This window comes from Silurus aristotelis, assembly GCF_946808225.1.
Source record: "Silurus aristotelis genome assembly, chromosome: 1".
Classification (NCBI taxonomy): domain Eukaryota; kingdom Metazoa; phylum Chordata; class Actinopteri; order Siluriformes; family Siluridae; genus Silurus; species Silurus aristotelis.
The window spans coordinates 28,411,835-28,434,334 of NC_139574.1; the positions used below are offsets into that span (position 1 = coordinate 28,411,835).

The following is a 22,500-nucleotide window of genomic DNA, read 5'->3' on the forward strand; positions in this document are numbered from 1 at the left end:
ACACTACTTATGGAATAAAACAGGTCATACATTGCACCATAATTAATTACAGCTTACTAGATGCAGGCCCAGTTCATAACGATTAGAAATATATAAAAAGAGGTGGTTTTAGTCCATAAAGAACATATAATTAATATTAAAACTGATTATAAAAATGATTATCTTTCAGCACTAGCCTGACAAACACCTTAATACTTTAGAGTGCTTATAATGCCATTATACACATATTACACTACAGCAAACTTATTCAACCACAGACTGACATTTATTTAAAATACTGTTAAAGAAAACAAACACAGCAACTTTATATATAATATAATCCTGTTTTATTGATATCCATCTTAAAAGTGGCTGGGATTGGAAACACATTTCACTTGTATATTATAAATTAAACTATATTTAAAATAGTCTATTTTTTTTTATACAGTAAGTCATTTCAAAATCTTTAAACAGTTCTAAGCAGAAAGCTCTTTCGCTTCTGGTGGGTCTGGTGAACATTTTGGGGATTTCTAAGTTGAGTTCAGAAAATGGGCGATAGTTGAGTCTTTAAACAATGCACTCTGCCAAATAAAGAAGCCACTGTGGAGAAAAGAGTGACAGGTCAGATCGGTACCAATCACTGCCCGGTGAACTGAACTACACTCAACTACGTTTGCACACGACGGCTGTTACCCCTTCTGAACAACTATAATTATATAAAAATAAAATTCATTTCTTTTTGGTTTGTATAATGTACAAGTGTTGTTACACTGTAACATTCTAGCTATCAGAGCTGATAACAACTGGCAGGTTCAATATTATTCCAGCGTCTTTCTAACTAGAAATATATCATGGCTTTCCTTTTTTAGTGCTGTGTTGCATTAAACATATTTTACAGACTTTCTATACTTTTGCAAAAAATAAAAGCAACAACAAAAAAAAAGTCTCATTTGTTCCGCTTATAGATTTTCTTGGCAAAGTTCAGAAAAACAGCGTGGGGAAGGTTTTGAGCGTGACCCTGGATGAGCTTTTGGAGTCGCAGGTAGCTCTCTTCCTCATACTGGTGGTATCTGAGGGGCATGTCCAGCGTGTCGTACAGTGCCTTCACCCGCTCTACACTCTCAGCATCACTCCGGCCATAGCATCCCTGAGAGGCACAGCAATACACAGTAAGGCATTGTTAAATTGAACACATATAAAAAACAAAGTGGGCTATAAAAGAACAGACAGTTTCTGAGTGTATCAAGCTATTTGGTACAGAGTACTGTAGCAGTTTCTTTCCTGCATTTTACACATCCAGAACGAGGGATACCAGAAGTGATAGAGTTACCCTCTGACTCAGTGCCTTGTCAGCACACATTTCTTGTTTGTCAGTGACGTATGTAAGAAACCGATTAATCAATTTTAGTCACTTTCTCACCTCTAGCTCCACCCTCTGCTCAGGAGTCATCACTCTCAGTGCTGTCACCACAAGCCAGCTGCACTTATTGTCCTGAATGTCAGTGCCAATCTTGCCTGTTACTGCAGGGTCACCATAACAATCCAAGTAATCATCCTAACAAAGAGTAATCAAGGCAGGATATGCAAACCATGCTATATTATGGACACAAGGAAATTAATTGCAAATATATTTAGTACAAGTGTAGCTAGAAGGCTAATATATGTTGGTACCTGAATCTGAAAGAACTCGCCCATCTCAAGCAAGATGAGTTTAGCATTGTTGTGTTCCACGTCACTGTCAATTCCTGCCTGTAGTGAATGCAACAACAAATTTAACATCAGCGCCATCCAGTTCTCTTCTTTACATTGCAATGCATACAAAGAAAAGGGGTGTAACGATGAAATAATAATTCAAAATATATATTTAAATATTATATTCAAAACAATTTAAAATGTGTCCTTTATAGTGGTTCGTGCATACAAACGTGCAAATCGTGCACTTTCACCTCCCAAATAAACCACTGACAGTCAAATCAGTGTAATGGAATGCATTTGCTTGTGAATTATTATTAATCATGTGGTTATAACATTCGTATCAAGGGTTGACTGGTACTAGCTAAAGGCTACGATAACTTGGATAGACATTCTACACAATCGTGTTGAGCAAAAAACACAACACATTCAATACACGAGGCAGATGAGATTTAACAGCAAAAGAGCGTGTAGGAGACCTGAGGCTGCAATCTGCACACACTCATCAATCTAAACCGTCGTAAACTACAAAAACGCAACCTGGTCTAATGAATCTGGATTTCTGCTGGGGCGCACAGATGGCAGAGTCAGTATATGGTGCCTACAGCATGAATCCTTGAGTCTTGCATGAACAGTTCAGGCTGGTGGAGGTGGTGTATTGTGTGGGAAATGTTTTCGTGGAATGGCCTCTTTCAGCCTCTTAATCCAATCATCAGTCATTTCATCAATGCCTCACAATATTTGTATTGTTACATTGTCAACAGTTTATCATCTTCTCATGGCTACTCTCAGCATGATAATGCACCACGTTCCTTAGTGGCCTTTCCAGTCACCAGATATATAAAAATCTGCAGGAGTTGCAAAATGCAATCATATAAACATGGACCAGAATCTCGAAGAAATTATTTCAACATCTTGTGAAAACAATGCCATGAAAAACGAAGGCTGTTTTGAGTCAAAAGTTATCTGTTCAATGCAATCCACAGAATACAAACTACCAGTGTTAAGTCGATATGTAAACATTCTGAGAACATATAATACATAATATTTTTTTTCATCGTAATTAGAAATTTACTCTATGGGTTAATTAAGTTTACCATACACTCACCATGTACATGGCTGCTGCCACTGGGAGATAAAACGAGTAGAATGCAGTCTTGTATTTCACTATAGCTTTATACCTGAAACAAAAACAAATCAATTAAAGTCAAAAGACAGAAGATACTGACGATGATGCACACGGACACGTTTCACGTCAATTGTTAATATTTTGCACGGGATTCTGCGTTATTTACAACTTCTCATTTATAGATTTCCTAAACAATAAGCCATACAGTCTCACCTGTCCATGGTAAAACGGTTTAAGTCGATCTTGTTTGGGGGTGCAGTCATCAGGTCGAGGGCTTGGCCCAGCTCTGTCTGGAACGATGTCTGCAGCAAATGACACGCCCCAGTTAAGGACATTACTAAGTAAACCTTCAGTTTAATAATCACTAAGCATTTGGATGCGATTTCACAAATAACCTATGTGAAGACATAAGATTGTTTCTAATGTCTGACTAATGAAGGATTTCCACCTCAGTAAAAAGCTCCAGTAAATGGACGTAGTAGGGCTGCCCTCTGCAATGCTTTCGCAGAAGGCGGTAGATGGACCCCTCCAGGAGAAAAGCATCATTAATAGCATCCAGGCCAATACCTTCCTGATATAAGAAAACATTGACATAAATCAGTAATCTAATACTGCACTCTGCATTAAGAGCACTTAGTAACACAATCCCAGTAACTCTATAAAGGTAATCTCCTAAATATTACATTTTCCTTTTTCAGCAACTCCACTTCTGGTAGGTACATAGAATCAAAATTAGATGGGCCTTCATCTACAAATTAACTTGCACATAGATCATTAAATAGACACACATTAAATATCATGTTTGCCATTCACAGCTACAGAATCTGTCATTGGGTGTTACGAAATGTATTTATTTTTTTCCATCATTTAAAAAACTCTCCTGACTACATAACATTACATGTAATGCAAGCTGCGGTCATCATGATCAATTTATATTTATACAAAAGTCGGATTTTATTAATGTTATTACAAGACACATGGCTCACTCAGGCTTACCTTTTTATACCAGCATGGCTGCCCTCTTCGTGTTGAAGATGCATCCATAATATCATCTGCTACCAGGAAGAAAGCTTGGAGCTGAAGAGGAAAGAGAAATAAAAGAACAGAAAAGAAAAACAGATTTTAGAAATGGACACACATCGATGGTTATTATGATCTCATGATCGGGGAAATGTTGTTTGCATTTAAATGTATGCCATATGATAAATGCTCTTAGAGCAAATTACAGCAGTGTCTGCTTGTCAACTGGTAAATATTTCTATTCCCTATTCCAGCAAGGAAAGGACAAAGAAAATATCCAAATTCACCAGTTACCAGTTCAATGCACCATCCAACCAACAGGGCATTTTCCACATCTTCAGGTGACAACTTGGAGGGTGGAATCAACTCACGAAGTGAACCAATCACAGACAGGCCACGGTTCCTCTTGCCTCCTGTGGCATTGTACCGCAGTACCTGAAGACCATAGAGCGCAATAAACAACTAAAATAAAAGTACTAAAATATTCAAAGGCAGGAATTAAAAAAAAAATTTTAATAAAAAAAAAAAAAGTCACAGTACTGTATATGAAAGAGCCTAATGCCCTATTCTAATATTGTTGTTTCTTACTGTTGGACATTTTTTAAGTCAATATATATATATATATATATATATATAGTTCTTGCCTTTTCTTATGGTCTAAAGACAATATATCGCAAACCATAACTTTTATTTTTATTGTCAGAAATGTAAAAAATGAGTGACCTTATCCTGAAGGTAATACTGTAAGCTGGGAGATGTCATTCTCTATAATTGTTTGTTGCTGTGCATGAGCAATTAATGAACTATAATACATACTGAATTGATGAGAAAATGAATTAATGAACTTTCATCAGCATGTTATGGTAACTAATTAATCTCATTCATGAACTTAGCAATGGTTTCGACAATATTTTTGGTGCAAAACCGTGGAAGAAATATATGTGATGACTGTTTATAAGGTCAGGAAATGCAAAGAGGAAGACCCATAATTGTATCGGTAATAACCTCCCTCTCTCTCTCCATCTCCACATCAATGCATGAAGAGGTAGAACTCACCTCTCTAAGTCTGTTCACTGCATCAGCAAGTACCAGGTCTGTGAAATCCTGCTCTGTCAACTCACACAGCAGCTTCTCAAAATATAGGTCAAAAAGCTGTGGGTCTGACAGGTGACCAGCTTTACTGCAGCTTCTGTCTCCCTGAAAACAAAGAATGCAGAATCAAGGTGATGAACACATTTATCTTCCAGCCTGTTGATTTTACATCATAATGAGATGCTCGTGGGCCTAAAATCCAACTTTGTCTTATTATATTTAGCAACAAAAAAAACCTTATTTAAATATGCAGGCTGATTTTATTACAGGCAATTAAACAATAACCTTACATTACTTCACAAGCTGAAAGACTAAATATTCTCTATAAACACATACTCTTATTTCCTACAGCGAGCTGAGACAAAAACATGATTGTAGAGAAACAAACTGAAGAAAAATCTCCTTTCTGAAACATTCAAATAAAATGATATCTCACCATGTTGTCCTCGTCCTTGTCTTGGGTTAATGACAACCACAAACCATTACTCTGCCAACCCTGGGTGCAGTTTTATTTTACCTGCTGGGTGCCGTAAGACTCGACGTACCAAAATTGGGAGGGGTTTTGGGTATTGTAGTTTTTTTTCGCTTCGATACAGGTTTAATACGACCATTTGTACACTTCATATCCCGGAAGACTTTTCGGACGCTTTGTCGAGGAGCGTGTTCGGAAAGCTTCATATGACGTCAAAGGATCTCATTGGTTGGCGCAATCGAACGAGGATGGGCTTCGTCGTGAAGGACGAATGGGAACTCCGAGTGGGCGGGGCGAAGATCGGCGCATTCAAAACGTTCCATCTGATGTTACAAATCGATTCATTTTAGTGACTCGAGTGAATTAGTTCCAATGATTCGATTCTTAATCTCAACCGATTCCATTCGAATGATTCTTTTCTTTTCAGGAATGTAAATGACTTAGCATAACTATTACTCAGCCCTGATAAATAAAAAAAACAAAAAAACAATAGCTTATGATGTTTACATCTAGTCTTAATACAGATAATATTATTAATAGTGATCATAACATTCCAAAACAAGCCCTTCCCAGACCCCTTAGTAGAGTCCAGATGTATACTATTAATTATTAATGACATTTTTTTTCCCCAGAATCAGATTTATGGCCAAATGTGTTGACAATCAGGAATTTAGTTCCAGCTGACTCTCAAAGGTAGAGACATAAATAACACTATAAATTTATCTTAGACTCTACGAGACAATGCAGACTATAGGAGTAGTAAATAGAACACAATATACAGAGTATATGGCAGATCAGTAATGTACATAAAGTGTGAGAGTGCATGGTAGTGCAAATAGCAGAATTGTGCGTCATCTAAGATAAAGAAGTTACTTTAAAACTTGTTTCAATATACAGCAGCAATAGTGTGTGTAACATTTGGGGATGTAACAGCTTTACACAATCGAAACATACAGGCATACAAGTTGACATATATAAGTAAACAGTCACTCATCACATCAATAGTTTTTACTATTTGAATTTTATTTGAGAAAATGTAACTAAAAGTCAGAACATCTCATAAATAACTCCACCCCTCCACTACACAGGTTGTAGTAGAGGTCAATGTCCACAAGGGGGACCACATTACAACTTGTTGCGCCAAGCAAAATTTTTTTTGTTGAGCTACTATTCAGGAGAGAAGCAGCTTCTTCTAAAATCATTTTTCATTCAAATTGAGTCTCTACTTGACCTAGAACGAAAAAATAAATAAATAAATACACAAACTATATTAAAGGTTCAGAGGTGTGGAGCATATTGAGTCAAAGCAGTCAGCTCTGGACTACATCAGAATTTCAGTCAAAATAAAGTCATTAAAACATGGAATTGTTAACTATTTACATGTGTAAAGTGTTGTCTTCTAACCAAAACAAAACTAGTTTCATACCAAAGTAAATCAGAGACTGTAGCATGATGAAAAACCACAGATTTAATGGATTTACAACAGAAAAAGTAAATATGTGGAGCCATATGGGTATTTGTTTGCATTGTCACAGCAGAAAAGCAAAACACAAATCTTGAGTCTGTTAATGTGACGAGCCACTAATGCTCATACTGAACACACACACACACACACACACACACACACACACACACACACACACACACACACACACACACACACACACACACACCTCCCCCAGAAAACAACTATGGATATGGATCTGAAGGTTGGGAGTTAAAATCCCAGCTACACCATGCTGTTACTCCTGGGCCCCTTAACCCCATAGCTGCTCAGCTGTATGAATAAGTCGCTCTGGATGAGGGCATCTGGCAAATGCTGAGAATGTAAATGAGAAAACAGAAGTAGGAAGACTGAGCAGCTCCTGTCAAATCGAAGTACAAGTTTTTTTATTGCGCATTATCTTTGCTACACCATCACAGCGACTTTGTGATCTCGTTGGGAGTGATGAGGATGGACAGGATTAGAAACGAGTTTATTAGAGGAACAGTGCATGTTGGACGTTTTGAAGACAATGTAAGGGAGGTGAGATTGAGATGGTTTGGACATGTGCAGAGGAGGGACATGGGGGATATCGGTGGGAGAATGCTGAGGATGGAGGAAAAGAGGAAGGCCAAGGGGAGTCTCCCAGATGTGGTGAGGGAAGACATGCAGGTAGTTGGGGTGACAGAGGCAGATGTAGAGGACAGGGGGGAATGGAGACGGATGATCCTCTGTGGGGACCCCTAATGGGAGAACCCGAAAGAAGTAAGAAAAAGATTATTGGCTTTAAGCTTCCTCTGTTACTGCTCCGGTCATCCTGTCCTTTTCTTCTTTTCGGATTTGCCTGAAGCTGTACCTCTGGATGGAGTTTTCTCTGTGCAGCTGAGGACGGATCTACCCAAAAATCCTAAAGATCCACAGTTAATGAGCAACTCAACAACTATTAGGATGGATTTGGACTGCAATTAATATGAATAGTTCTGCATTTAAGGACCCATCAATAAACAGTACACATAAAAATAATGGAACTATAATGAATGGACATTCAGTGCTACCCAGACGAGGACGGGTTCCCTTTTGAGTCTGGTTTCTCCCGCATACCATCTTAGGCGGGTTTTCCGTGCCGCAGTCACCCTTGGTTTGCTTTTTATGGATATACTTAAGCACTAACATAAATCAATAAGTTACTGTTCGTAACCCCGGTTCTCTGAAACATCGAGTGGAGAGATCCACTAAGTTTGCCCCGTTTGCTGCACGAGAAGTGAACATGCTCACCGAGGAAAGGTAGCGCGTGCAGGTGCCTTATGCACTCGGGTAAGGGGCGTTCCCTTACCTGCCATTGGGCACGCGCTCCTGTCTGTCAAGCCAGACGTGGTGCAATTGGATGCTTCTGCAGAGGTCAGGAACGGATGCCCTTCCCATAGGTGGATCTTGAACGCGAGATGATAAAAGAGAACCGTATTTTATAATCTGTTTATCCCTGTAACGTTCAACAATCTCCTTGAATAATTCTTTATTAATGAAGCAACAAAGCTTCACCCTTCAGTATAACCTTGTGACAAACCCTCACCTGTACACACCTGGAAACCACTTATCAGCATGTTCTTGGTTTTTGTACTTTAATGTTGTCCTGTTTACCAGTGCATAGATTCACCATATGTCCACTTGGGGTCACTAATTAGCCCGAAAAATGCGTGCGTGTTAGGGATGTAACAATTCACTGATTCACTTCGGTGCACGAGCAAAAAAGTTAATGTGATGCATCAATTTTAAAAAAGTGTGTTTTGAACTTGTATCTTATACAAGTTGGTATTTGTATCACAAAGCATAATTTGTAACATATTTGCATCGGTTAAAAAAACCTATTTATTTATATATTATTATAGATGAGCTGCACTTTTATTTTTTATAAAGTGGCCAATAATTTGTGAATAATATTTAATATGTAGATTGATTTCTCCTCACTATACTGTTTTTCAAACCGCATTCTCTCAGCACCACTGCTGCTATGTGAATATGATGTATCACAACACTACGGAGACCGAGGAATTTCCTGCAAGTGACATAGAATACAGATTAACATAACAGAGGTAGAGATGCATCTTCCTGGAGACAGAATAAGAACAGAATGTCTGGTCTTATTAAATTTTTTTTTTGCACTACTAAGGTCTGTTTGTGATACATTAGAAGTCAGAAGGCACTTAGAAGTAAATTAATAATTTGCTGTCTGTCTGAAGCAAAGCAATAAAAGCGAACTATCTGTACCATACTGAATTTGTCAGAATCATAATATTTCCATTGCACCGTATCGCATTGTGGTGCATCAAATCGAAATCGGATTGCACCACACTGTAATAGGGGTGCATAAACATATCGCATTGCATCGGTAGCTGCTTCATAGCTATCTTTAAATTGTATTGTATCATTGGATATGCTTTGGGATGCAAATCGCACCAGTTATGGAGATGCACATGCCTAGTGTGCATCTGTGTATGTGGTACATCAAAGTGTGTTAACCATAAGCAAACCAACCAAACAGATGTAAGATAAAGCAGTTTATTCTGAGAAATAAACACTCACACTGTTCTCCAGTTCATTACATTACACCTGTACATCACGTCCTGTCTGTTACATGACTTATTTACACATTAATGAATGTTTTTCACGATTACTGTAAGCAGAAAGAAACAGAAATGGGTGTGTAGTGTATTGATGCAGCCATGTAACAGGTGTCTCTGGTTTGTAACAAAGCCACATTTGTTACATTTTATCAACCAATTGCAAAAGAGATGGCGAGCTTGTACTAGCACACAGCTGTCTTAATATATCTACAGAAAAGAAAAACTAATAATGTCACAATTGTTTACAAAGTTTACAATTGGTGGATAAAACATAACTTAATCTGTGCCCAGGAAATTCTTGTCACAAGGCAGTGTGTGTGTGTGTTTTTGTGTGTGTGTGTGTGTGTGTGTTACACCTCCCTCTCATGGTGCCATCCAGAAAGGCATTGACTGTGTGGTCTGTGTTTTGGGCTGTTTTGGCTGAGAGGAGGCAGGACATCTAAATGTCCCAGCAGTCCATGTTGAATGGGAGGAGCCAACTACATTGGCCTCACCCAATTTCTGAGATGCAAGCTCTTCCTCTTCATCAGAAGAATCTCCAGAGTAAGACACCAACCCCGTCCTGATGCGCTTTACCTGAGGAGCTGAAAGACAGACAGACAAAGAGAGAAAGACAGAGAGAGAGAGAGAGAGAGAGAGAGAGAGAACCAGCCGGCATAGCAGCAAATAGTCAATGCAACACATACACACACACGGTGTTGACCATCAGCAGTTGTGAAGAATGAAGAACGGTTTTCATTGGTCGGTTGGTGGGGGATAATGTTGAAGGGATCCAATCAGGAAGTAGAAAGGAAGGTGGTCCCACCCCCACCACATCAGCCCATGGATCATGAAAAAGAAAAAAACACAGAGAGAGAGAGAGAGAGAACACACAAACACAAGAGAGAGCACAGTTAGCCTCACGTCTACACACACGGACGCGCAAGCCATCCGTTTGAGAGAGGGAGGGACTGACGGATCCACCAGCCAATCCGAGAAGGAGAAGGAAAGGGGCTTCTGAGAGTCCACAACAAACAATGGCTGACATTGCTTGTATCAGAGATATATGATAAGTATGTGTCTTACCCAGGGAGATGTGTGTTCTCTCGTCACTTTTCTGCTCTTTCATTCGACTGCTCAGTGGAGGGGGTAGAGGGGGCATCATCTGCCTACTGGAGATGGACATCTGTATTACATCACACTGCCATCTGGCTCCTCTACTACTTCTTTCTCCTTTCCTATTCCTGTCTCTCCCACATTTTTCATCACACTCATGTCTTTCTCTCTTTTTCATACCCTTTCCTGACTCACACTGTTTCCCCCTCACGTATGTCTCCTACTCCTGTCTCTCTCAAATAAATCTTTCTCCAGGTCATTCCCGTCTCAGGTCCTCATTGCTCTCCTGTCCACTCCTATCCTCACTTCATAAAATAACAGGCACTGTGTGTATGTACGTACCTGTCTCTCTCCTGTCTCTCCCCACAGGAAGTAGAAATGCTGTGTTGTGTTCCTGCAGTCTCTGGGCTGCCCACTGAGAAGCCTGAACCTAAATTAGTCACATGAATGGGTCCATGCTATGAGCAGAAAAACACACAATACTATTAACACACATCCTTACACAACACACGCACAGGCAGGTACACACACAGGTGTATACACACACATGTACACTGAGCAATGTACAGAAGCCACACTCGCCACACGTCAGCCCTCAGTGGCGTGTGCGAGTGTACAGTGGTGTGTGTGCACATGCGTGTGTGTTTGTACTGTGGTGTGCGTGTGTGTGTGTGTGTGTACTCTTACTCACCAGCACTTAGAAGTAGTTTAACTTATAAAAGTATAGTGTTATGGGTTTTAGCCAAGTATGAGACAGACAGAGGGTCAAGAACACAAGCGGTTTTAGAGAGAGATGAGCGAGGACAGAGATTGGGAGAGTGACAAACAGACTAACAGAGAGAGAGAGAGAGAGAGAGAGAGAGAGAGAGAGAGAGAGAGAGAGAGAGAGAGAGAGAGAGAGAGAGAGAGAGAGAGAGAGAGAGAGAGAGAGAGAGAGAGAGAGAGAGAGAGAGAGAGAGAAAGACATGGAGAGAGGCTCTTAAAAAGACAGAAAGTGACTAAGACAAACTGGGAGACAAACAGAGAGACAGAGACAAAGAAAGTAAGAAAATAAGGAACAGTGACACAAGAAGATAAACAGTGAGAGAAAGAGACAACATTGGAAGAGAGCCACAAGGACAGTGAGAAAAACGAAGAGATAATGACAGAGAAAAATAACAAGACTGGTTTATAGTTAAAATGAATATGTAAAAAAGACTGAGAGGAAATGTGTAAGAGAGACAGGCAGTGTGAGACAGAGGCACAGAGTGAGATGGTGTGTGTACCTGGTATCCCAGCAGGCCGGTATCGCTCTCCTCAGGCACTTCCTCAGTAAAGCGGCGTTTCTGGGCAGGGGGTGGAGCCACTGATTTTGTCTGAGACACAGGTTTGGAGGGAGGTGGAGCTGCAGGCTTGACGGGAGATGGAATCATATGTTGGGGTGGAGCCACAAGTGGATACACTGCTGGTGGGAGGGGCTAAACAGGAAAATAACGGATCTGGTCAAACAAAACAATACCAAGTACAACTAACGCATTCACATTACATGTGCACGTGGGTAACTTACCTGTGTGTGGTTGGCCGTGAGTGGGGGTGTGATGTGATATGGGGCAGTAGGGGGTACTGTAGGCTCTGGTGCTGCAGTGTTCAATACTGTCGGAGGGGGAATGGGGTAATGAGCTGGCGCTGGGGCCACAGGGGGCACAGGAGGGGAGTAATACTGGGGCATACCATTTACTCCAGGAGGGGGGAGAAAACCTAAAACAGACACACACACACACACACAAAATTAGAAAAGTGTGGAGGTCTTGATGATGACTGTTATGATGAGGTTTATAATGATTTTAATGTTGTTGGACATAATTATGATGATGGGTATAATGATTATGAATAGAATAATGAGGGGTTATGATACATGTTTTGATCATACCGATACAGTTTATGATAGTTTAATAATGATGGTTATAATGTTAAAGATTATGTTGAAGGTATGGATAATAATAATAATAATAATAATAATAATAATAATAATAATAATGAGGTTTTTGAGATCCAAGAATGTGTTGATGCTGATGAAGTTTATAATGAAGAGGCGGTTGCAATGAAAAGAATTTAGGTCATGACTAAAGATTTTATGAGAGTTGAAGGCTATGAGGAAATAGATGATGACAATAGAGTTGATAATGTGGAGTATAAGGATAATGGTGTTAATAATAGTTATGCTAAAGGACATGATGGTGATAATAAAGCTTATAATGAAGATGGTGATGAAAATGGTGATGAATGGTGATGGTGACCTTGTGTGGGCATTACAGCACTCATCTCATTTAGGTAGCGGGAATACTCTGCATGTACCTGAGAAAAAAAGCAGCAGCCAATTAGCAGAATTCTATTCTTTGTGTTTTTCTGTGTGTGTGTGTGTGTGTGTGTGTGTGTGTGTGTGTGTGAGTGTGTATGTACTTACCGTCTGCAGCAAGTTCTCACAGAGCGTCTTAGCAGCAGCAATACCCTCTGGTTTAGGGTGACTAATATAGATGTGCATTGGCTCGAAAGCCTCTCGCCCAGATGCTGGCTCAATGCAGCCCGACCTTTGACCACGCAAGAAGAGCTTGGCTCCTGTTTCGTTCTGGATGTGTTGAAAGTAAAAACAGTTTGGTCCCTCAACCCGCTCCTTCACCGAGAAACCAGGAAGAGCATGGTCCAGTCCCACAAACACCTTCACCTTAAAAACACACAAGAAGTACGAGAGGCAGTCAGACATGCACAGTTCACCTCCAATACACTGGGAATGATTCCCAAATCAGGACGTCCTGATTCGACACATTTACATTTTATTTGCATAGCCCTTTTATACAATGAGCATCGTCACAAAGCAAATTTACAGAAATACACGGATTTAGGATTGAAATTGATCAACATATCCCTAGTGAACAAGCAGAGGTGAATGGCAAAATGGCACCATCCACTCTAATCTCATGAAGGCTGTCCATGTGGAGCCATCCTCAGCAGGACGAGTGGGTTCCAAGTGATGAGAACTCTAATCTGATCTACACGATACATTTATGATACATGTTGTTCCCTGATATTTAAAAGTTGGAGTCTGTACGTTAATATTTAAATGTCTCACTTCACATACTGATCTCTGTTTCCCTAAAATCATACCCTAATTGATGAACATGGCTCTCAAGCAAGCAGCTACAGCACATTCTGTTTGTGTATATTATTACCCCAGGACAGTGAGGTTTGGGTCCTGCGGGAGGCAGCATAGAGGGAGGGGGTTGAGACACTGCCGCTTTAACCACTCCATTAGTGATGAGCTCCTTAATCCTGTTCACAGCCTCTACACACACACACACACACACACACACACACACACACACACACACACACACACACACACACACACACTTCAATTACTTAATTTCTTGTAATGTACCAAACATATTCTGACAAATATTTAGTCAGTAGCTACCAAGTCACATCTGAATATTTTTGTTGTACCTCCTTCTCACTCACTCACTCACCTCACTCACTCACCTCACTCACTCACCTCACTCACCTCACTCACTCACTCATTCACAGGAAGAATGACGTGAACTTACTGTCCACAAGCTCTCTGGTTTGGCCTTGGACATGGAGGTAGAGTGGACGGTCACTGAAACAAAGAAGTCACCATCACTGTTACACTACACAAGTCAGCAATAATTAACATTAATCAGAAAAATAGTACTAACCAGAAAACATTTACAAAGTACACAGTCATTCTAGCAGATATCACCCTGGAGATAAAGACTGATAAACACTGAGATAAAGTTCCATCATCAAGTTTGCTGACGACACTGTTGTAGTGGGCCTGATCCCCAACAACGAGGAGACGGCCTACCTACAGGAGACTAAAAACCTTGCCAGGAGAACAATCTTCTCCTGAATGTCAGCAAGACTAAGTAGTTGATAGTAGACCTCAGCACAAAGCAGGAGCGGTCATACCAACCGCTAAACATCAACGGGACCCAAGTGGAGAGAGTGGACAGTTTCTGGTACCTAGGTGTTCACACCACACAGGACCTGTCTTAGTCCTCTCACATCAACACTCTGGTGAAGAAGAAACGGCAACGTCTGTACCATCTGAGACGCTTAAGGGACTTTAAACTTCCTTCCCAGGTGCTAAAAACTTTCTAGACCTGCACCATTGAGAGCGTTCTGACGGGTAGCATTACTTCCTGGTTCGGGAACAGCACCATGCAGGACAGGCGAGCCCTCAAGAGGGTGGTGCGGTCAGCTGAACGTACTATCCGCACCGAGCTCCCTGACCTGCAGGACATCTACATCACACGGTGCCGGACCAGAGCCAGGAAGATTGTGAAGGACCTCAGCCATCCCAACAACAGACTATTTTCTTTGCTGCGTTCAGGAAAACGCTTCCGCTCCTTAAATGCAAACACAGAGAGAATGAGAAGAAGCTTCATGTAGGCCATTCAGAGTTTAAACGAGGAAACACCCAGGATCTAGTACTGGACCTCTTTCTCCATCTTCACTCATCTCTGCACAACCTTTTTTTTTTTTTTTTTTGCAAGAGACACTTCAACTCTGGACCTGCACAGCCAGTGCCACTTTAAGGACAATCACTAAATCACTTTAATTTGTACTGTCAATATCTGCCCTATACATCCATGTATAATCCATATATTTTCACACACACACACACACACACACACACACACACACACACACACACAGATAGATAGATTTATATTTTATATAGTTTTTAACTTTTTATTTATCTACCTTTTTTAGGTTTTATTTTTATCCTTAAATTCTATTCCTTTTTATGCTTAACACAGACGTAAAAAGCATTTCACTGCATGTCGTACTGTATGTATGTGTATGTGACAAATAAAAATTTTATTTGAAGTACACAGTCTTTCTAGCAGATATCACCCTGGAGATAAAGACTGCGCTGAATACAGCAGTAACCTGCTGTTGCATGTGAAGCTGTAAACAATGATAAGATGGTCCTGTTACTAAGGTGTAGCACCTGGGAAGAGCTTTGGCCTTCTCCTCTGCGGTCATGTAGCGCCCTCTGGTGGACACAGCTGCCCCACTCACCCTGCTGATCTACACACACATTTTACAGAAATTACAATCACATAGCTATCACTGAACAAATAACACACTTAGTGTGTCTCCTACAGTGTGTCTCCCACTCTAGTGTCATGTTGGTGTAAAGTAGGCGTGACCTCTGACCTCATCTTGCGTTTGTCCTCGGGTCAGCAGATTCCTGCAAGTGAGTGGCACATCGTTTATCTCCACCTCAGCCACCACCAGGTCATCCCTTGCCTTTGCTGAGTTCTTAGTTCCTCCACCTGCAGCCTACAGACAAAAAAAGGGATTGACAAATACAGGAAAAAACAAACATATGCTCTGTTAACATTTCGAATCATCACCGTGTGATTGTGTTTGTGTGTTTCAGTCCTCACTATGTCCCCATGTATGTGTTTGTGTCCTTATTGTGTATGTAAGTGTGTGTGTTTGTTCTCACTTTATTCCCTCATGATGTTACCAAATGTATTCAGGTCCTTACTTTTCCCCAAGTTTGCTTTTGTGTTCTTATTGTGTCCCCAAGTGTGTGCATGTGCTCACCGTGTCCCCGGGTGTGTGTGTGTTAATCTGTGCTGGGTTCAGTTTGCCTTTAGCCACCAGCATGGCATTGATTTTGGCAGCGACGGCAGCGGCGGCATCCAGAGCGCCAGAAGACGGAGCGGCCTGGTCCCATTTACTACGCCGCCTGGACAAATATACACACTTCCAAATCATTCCATGCAACTTCTGGCTGAAAATGTAAATCTATTTTTTTTTTTCCCACTTCCCTGAAAATTACTGGTATATTTAGATGCCACGGAAGATAAAAAAATAATAATAAATTAGATCCTAAAAATAAAAATGTGCAACATTCCCAACATATATTATTAAAAGTGTTGCACAGTGATATTAGTATCTGAGGTTTGATCAACCAACAGAATGAAATATGAAAATTTATTTTGACATGCGCAGATGAGGATGTTTAAAGCTTTTTATGTTCCAAGGTACAAAGTAATTGATTGTTTTCCTGCTTAAATTTATCCAGGAAATTCCGTTACTGTATGTCTATTTCTCTAAACATATTGTTGATCTGTATCTGAAACACAGGAGTAAGAAAAGACACACTGCTTGTGTTTCTCTCCCTCTCAATTCAGTTATAAAGTACTTTACTAGCATGACTGTTTACATACAACATTGACAATGCATCAGCAGATATAAATAATAAATTGATTTTAAAAAAGCAATAATAACAATTACAATAAAAAAATAAATAAAAAAAACTGAGAAAATTAATAAATGATATTGATGTGGAGTGTATGTAATTGTCAGGTGACCCGGTCATTAATTGGATTGTGAGAGAGAATAACAAATGTAAAAATGAAAGCAGCTGCAGTAGGAGTGTGACTGCTCTCCCACACTAACACCACTTTACTTCTGATAGGTTAGGAAACTGTGCATGCAGTTTAGAAAACATTATCTATGTGGGAATCACAGCGAAGGAGAGTGCTCCTCTGTCTCACCCTCAACCAGTTTTACAGTGACACCGCGTTCTCTTTCGCTTTTTTCTCTCTTTTAAATTCGACAGTGATAGCACACACTCTTCCTTTTACTTCTCTTTCAAATGATACAGTGATAGCACACACCTTTTGCTTCTCTCTCCACCTCAACAATTTCACAGTTACACTGCACACTTCCATTGGAAGCCATATTTGCTTGTGTCTGCCCTTCCCTATGACTAGACTGTGATCCCTGAGCCTGCATTATGTACGAATCCTTCTCTGTAATATTTCTGACCCTGAAGAAGTATTCTGCCACATGTATTTCCTGTCAGGGACAGATAACATTCTGGTTTAAACTGGTTCTTACTTTCACTTTACCAGTTTTCCAAACAATATCCTAATCTGATCGAAAGGCACAAACACGTGGGGTATATAATGATGTTCTTCTAATGTGCATATAAATGATAATAATCTCACAGCAGAAGTAAGGCAGTCCGGTATACAGTATAACCCCCCTGATCAGCTACGTTAGCCAATATAAGCATTACTTTAGTATCCGGGCTCCGTTCAATTAACGAGCAGATCACCGATCACCATAATCACTTTGTAATTAACGTGGGAATAAACTCCATATCCCTGTATTAGATACCGGACGCTGCAGTTACTAAAGACTAACATACTGTAAAACTGCAGGTGTTAGCCGCTCTGATAGCTAATCCGCTATTACAGATTGTATATTATTCTGGATAAAATCCTAAGTACAAAGTAATAAAACGATTGAATAATAAGCTCTCACCCGCTGTTCTGAGTTTCACCAAATGACATCAATCTGTAAATGTAACTTAATCGCCCTGCAATAAAATCACCACCACGATCACCATCAAAACAGACACTGTTCGATCACTTCCGGTTCTACCTCCACTTCCGGTGCATGGAATATGATGATTGCATTCTATTCCCCACGACCAAACCAGGCTACTATTACTACTAATAATAATAATTATAATGAATTAAATTCCTTGTACAGGCATAATATGCTCATTTAATATTTATTATATATAATATCAAAAACATCTTAGAACTGTTCTACAGTCGTGAGGAAGTTTCTTAATGAATCTTTAAACAAAACAAGTCTTTCATCAACACAAACAACGCAAAACTAATAAAGGTCCAGAAGATCCATAAGAGATTGCTATTAGAATATTCTGTGTTTATTGAACACGTATTTTTACACCACAGAAAATGTACAGCATTCAATTATCTGTGCTTATTAACAGTGTTAGAAATGTTAGATTGCCCCATTAACACCCATATCTGTGTAATAAACTATAATTCTATATCATATAGATTTCTATAATTATCCATTTAAGAATTTCAAATATTATATTATCTTTCTTCCACAAAAATAAACAAAGGACAACAATATTTACCACTCTTTTTGCATATTCATTTGCATTCTCATTTACATACTCTCTTCAGTGCATTGCTTTGTAATTCCTGAGAAATTGAAGGCAGTTTTACTCACACGGATCTAAAACCTTTCTTTAAATCACACAAGGCTGATTCAGTTATTCAGATTGTTTTCTTTAAATCAATAAAAAAAAAGCAAAAAAAGCAAATCAACAATCTGTTAACCTGGTCACTAACCAGAACAACATAGATTTGGATCTACCTGAGAAACCAAAGGTTTTCAAACTGTCCAAGGAATCAATTATTTCCAGAACCATCAAAATTGACCAGAATGTCTGGTAAAAGTCTGAGGAACCAGAGATTCAAATCCAAGCACAAGGTTTCTATTTTGTAAAGATAGTATATGATCAGCTGTATACAGAAGAGCACATTCCACCCCGTTCCATGTCCAGAGAAAAGCATCAACTCTGCAGTAAAAAGCAAATGAAGCAGATCTGCAGATTTGTATGCTCACTCAGTAAAACAACTAAGCTCCTGGTTCAAAAGTTTATAAAACCTGTGGTTCAGGGGGCAATTGAAGTCCATATAGAAACTTCATCAGTGTTAACAGTGCACTGGATCTCCAGTGAAAGCAGATTACTGCATTCATTAGGGCTAGTGCACTATGGATGCATTATTTAAGACAGTTTTAATAGAAAAGTAAAAACAGATATAAGTACTAAAACACCTGAACAATAGTGTGTAAACGCACAATGTCCCTGCTAAGTTAACGCCCTTCACCTCATCACTGTGGCATTGCTATCAACAGAGAGACAAACAGCAGTGTTTGCGTGTGCGTATAGATTTTAAAGCAAAATATTTAACAAATATTAAATATTCGACTAATAAACAAAACCAAAAATAACTCAAATAGCAATTTATATTTATATACAGAGGAAGTGACATGAACTTCCTGTAAATAATAATAAGATTCACGATTGTAACCGCTAAACTTATTGTTCACTTCAGAAATCGGTCAAGTTCCAATCCTGCTTTTAACACTTCCTCACTTCCACTTTCATCTTGCTTAAATGAAGTATCACCAATTCATTTGCATGCCAGCTGATAAAAACTAGCTGTTATTATTATTAACACTTTACCTCATAAATTGTTTATTGTCATTTTGGCTATTTAGGAGTCATTCCATTTTATATAAATAATCTAACTTTGTAATGTTTTTATATGGTTAACTGTATGGTTCTTGTATTATGCCTCTTGGGGAGCATTTTGATGATCAAAGCTAATTAGCACACTGACTAGTTATCATGAATGCTACCTCACATACAAGCTAAAGTGAATGTGTTCATGGTTTAAAAATATTGAATCTTTATAGAATGCCATCAGCTGCCTTACTGGCATGCAAGTATGAAGGAATAATCATTTACAAATTAACTTGTTAGCTAAAGTAGGTGAATGAACTTGAAGGATGAACTAGGTGAAGGAAACTAATAAATAGTGTGTATATTGTCTTGATATTACATTAAAGTGGTACACTTTAGAAGAGAGATGCCCAAACTAGAACCCAAAAGCTAAAGTTGGGCCACCATGCCATATATAAAAAAATAGAAAAGGGGTGTGTGTGTGTGTGTGTGTGTGTGTGTGTGTGTGTGTGTGTGTGTGTGTGTATTTTTTAATGTCCTTGGTTTTAAATATTGTCTTTAAATATAACTCTATAGTAATATACATTTGATTGTTTCTCACTGTTGTAAAATGTTTACTGTACTTGAACTTTATAAATAGAACTGCATTAGTTAAGCAAGTTACAGTGTTATGTTATCTATTTATTTTTTGAAATCACATCATAAATGAGAGAAACCATGGCAACTCTAAATTTAATATAACGTTTGATACAATGCAACATAAATTTTCGCCCCACGGACATTATTTTAGTTAGATTTCAGGCAAAGTTTGGGCACCTCTCATTGCAAGGGATTGGGAAGTCGAGGGTGTGTTATAAACAGTAATGGAGTTTACAATTCTGAAGTGAAGAACCGCAGTTTTGTCCTCCGCCAGCAGGTGTCAGCGTTTCAGCAATAAACCACCATTCACAGTGTTTAAACAGAATCTTAGAAAGGTACTTGCGTCCTTAAAAAAAAAAAAAAAAAAAAGTACTGTTGAAACACCGTGAAACACACACACACACACACACACACACACACACACACACACACACACACACACACACACACCTCTTTCAAACTCTAAACTCACAGTATTATTTAATTTTACATTTAATTCCCCCTGCATATATTAACATAAATCTATCACTTATTATACATTTGAGTTATTAAAGATTAAACACAATGTGCATGAGATCAAAGCACCGACGTTCCAGTGTTGCACACAAAAGTGACTGAATTTTATGAAAACAACACAAAAGAAAAGAAAAAAAAAAATAACCCGTTTCTCCGATTCAGATTTCTTTTGCTAATATTTCTGGTTATTTATTTTACATTAAGTAGGTCTTTAAGTAGCGGCATAGTCTCACGCACACGCACACGCACACACACACACACACAGGCTAAGACTCCTCCTCGTCCTCCCTCCATCCTGTGTCCCCTCTCTCTTGCATCAGCCTCCACTGAAGGATTCTGGAATGTGCCATGCTTCCAGGGATCACTGGCCCGTGTGATGAAGCGCCCGGATTGTTTACATCCTGCCGGAACAGGAAGTGTGGTGCAGTGGATGATGAGGATGTTGGAGATGACGGCACTGGTGACACTGGAGAGTGTGGAGAGGCAGCGTGCCGAGAACGGCGTGGGCGGAGCTCCAGATGTGGGCGAAGCTCGAGGCAGGCAAAGCCCTTGCGATGACGCTGCAGATGGTCCTCGCGGGCAAAGGCTTTGTGGCAAAGTGGGCACTCGAAGGGCCGAGCACCACTGTGCAGGGACTGGTGGTTCTTCAGGTCATAGGAGTGCAGGAAGCGAGCGGGGCAGCTGGGGCAGGAGTACGGCCGCTCACCTGTGTGCTTCCGCATGTGGATCTTCAGCTTATCATTCCTGTGAAGGAAACATGACACGCATAGATCAGATAAACACACCACATGCTCCAACAGTTGTGTCCCAAATTTATTACCACCGCTTAGAGGCTAGGGTACAGTACCTTAACAATCGCTAACCAGTTTAACTGTCCATCAACGGATAGCTCCAAACCAGACAAAGTTCTAGCATTTAAGATAAAGTCATGTTTTGTGTTTTACTAAAACATCTTGGTCTATCTCACATTGACTACTTACTAGATGATAGCACTAGTTCCAATGCAAATAGATATTTAATCTGTTCTTGAGCATGTGGTTAGCTAGTTATAGAACAAACATTTTCTAAAAAAAATAAATAAATAAAATAAAAAAACTGATCTGGAAATATGCAAAATTGCATTCTATTTTATTTCAACTAAAAGAAAGGTGAAAGGTCACACCGTGTGAAGCGAACGCCGCAGGTCATACACTGGAAGGGTTTCTCGCCTGTGTGTGTCCGCATATGACGTGGAAGCTTTCCTGCTCCATGGATGATCTTCTGGCAGACGGGACACTGTTGAGGCGCCTGCGACTTCCTCTTTCTGGCTACACCTTCTACTGACCCACCCATTCCTGTTTCAGCTTGAGCAGGGGTGTGGTTTGGAGGGGGTGTGAGACTGTCAGGTTTTGAGTCCTCCTCCTCTTTAGAAACCTGTGGATGCCAGTGGTCTCCTCCATTCATGAGCTCCACTTGCTGAGTGCTTTGTGAGGCTCCATTCTGTGGGGGGCGGAGTTTGTGTGCAGGGTTGGCTGGAGCTTCATATTTAGGCTTGTCCACCTTGGATTGTGTATTCCATGCCAGACGTACAGGTGATGCTGCTTTCTCAACGTTGCGACGGTCTTGTTTCCTGCGGGATGGTGTCTTTTTGCTGCTCTCAATGTGATTTGCTCTTTC

The 22,500-nt window shown here is 39.8% G+C and overlaps 3 protein-coding genes across 11 annotated transcripts in view; all 3 read right to left on the reverse strand.

Moving 5' to 3' along the window:
* Positions 1 to 303: 303 nt before the first annotated feature.
* Positions 304 to 5,585, reverse strand: fdps (farnesyl diphosphate synthase (farnesyl pyrophosphate synthetase, dimethylallyltranstransferase, geranyltranstransferase)). Its single transcript, XM_083551617.1, has 10 exons — positions 5,349 to 5,585; positions 4,877 to 5,017; positions 4,115 to 4,255; positions 3,797 to 3,877; positions 3,249 to 3,371; positions 3,014 to 3,102; positions 2,780 to 2,852; positions 1,651 to 1,728; positions 1,400 to 1,534; positions 304 to 1,126 (listed from the first exon to the last, which is right to left on the reverse strand). Exons 1-10 carry the CDS (start codon positions 5,349 to 5,351, stop codon positions 926 to 928), a joined length of 1,065 nt encoding a protein of 354 aa, XP_083407743.1. The 5' UTR covers positions 5,352 to 5,585; the 3' UTR covers positions 304 to 925.
* Positions 5,586 to 9,409: 3,824 nt separating this feature from the next.
* Positions 9,410 to 18,095, reverse strand: khdc4 (KH domain containing 4, pre-mRNA splicing factor). Of its 7 annotated transcripts, none has more exons than XR_014536296.1 (13): positions 17,937 to 18,095; positions 16,203 to 16,347; positions 15,807 to 15,932; positions 15,598 to 15,677; positions 14,165 to 14,217; positions 13,790 to 13,902; positions 13,027 to 13,284; positions 12,860 to 12,917; positions 12,130 to 12,320; positions 11,849 to 12,040; positions 10,926 to 11,013; positions 10,554 to 10,639; positions 9,410 to 10,072 (listed from the first exon to the last, which is right to left on the reverse strand). XR_014536296.1 is itself a non-coding variant. In XM_083558233.1 (13 exons), the coding sequence occupies exons 1-13, from the start codon at positions 17,963 to 17,965 to the stop codon at positions 9,852 to 9,854; spliced, it is 1,665 nt and encodes a 554-aa protein (XP_083414359.1). In that variant the 5' UTR covers positions 17,966 to 18,095; the 3' UTR covers positions 9,410 to 9,851. The 7 variants fall into 7 exon arrangements, 5 of the variants coding, with proteins under 5 accessions (XP_083414359.1, XP_083414358.1, XP_083414357.1 ...); XM_083558233.1 differs by having other exon boundaries at positions 10,554 to 10,636; positions 10,926 to 11,041; XM_083558232.1 differs by having other exon boundaries at positions 10,926 to 11,041.
* Positions 18,096 to 18,329: 234 nt separating this feature from the next.
* The window catches only part of zbtb7b (zinc finger and BTB domain containing 7B), a 27,765-nt gene continuing 23,594 nt past the window's right edge, over positions 18,330 to 22,500 (reverse strand). For all 3 annotated transcript variants that reach the window (XM_083558386.1, XM_083558387.1, XM_083558385.1), the window contains 2 exons: positions 22,007 to 22,500; positions 18,330 to 21,588 (listed from right to left, as the gene is read on the reverse strand). The exon at positions 22,007 to 22,500 is cut by the window's right edge and continues 486 nt beyond it. In XM_083558386.1, coding sequence (XP_083414512.1) covers positions 21,111 to 21,588; positions 22,007 to 22,500 — 972 coding nt within the window. In that variant the 3' untranslated portion in view covers positions 18,330 to 21,110. The remainder of the gene's footprint in view (positions 21,589 to 22,006) is intronic.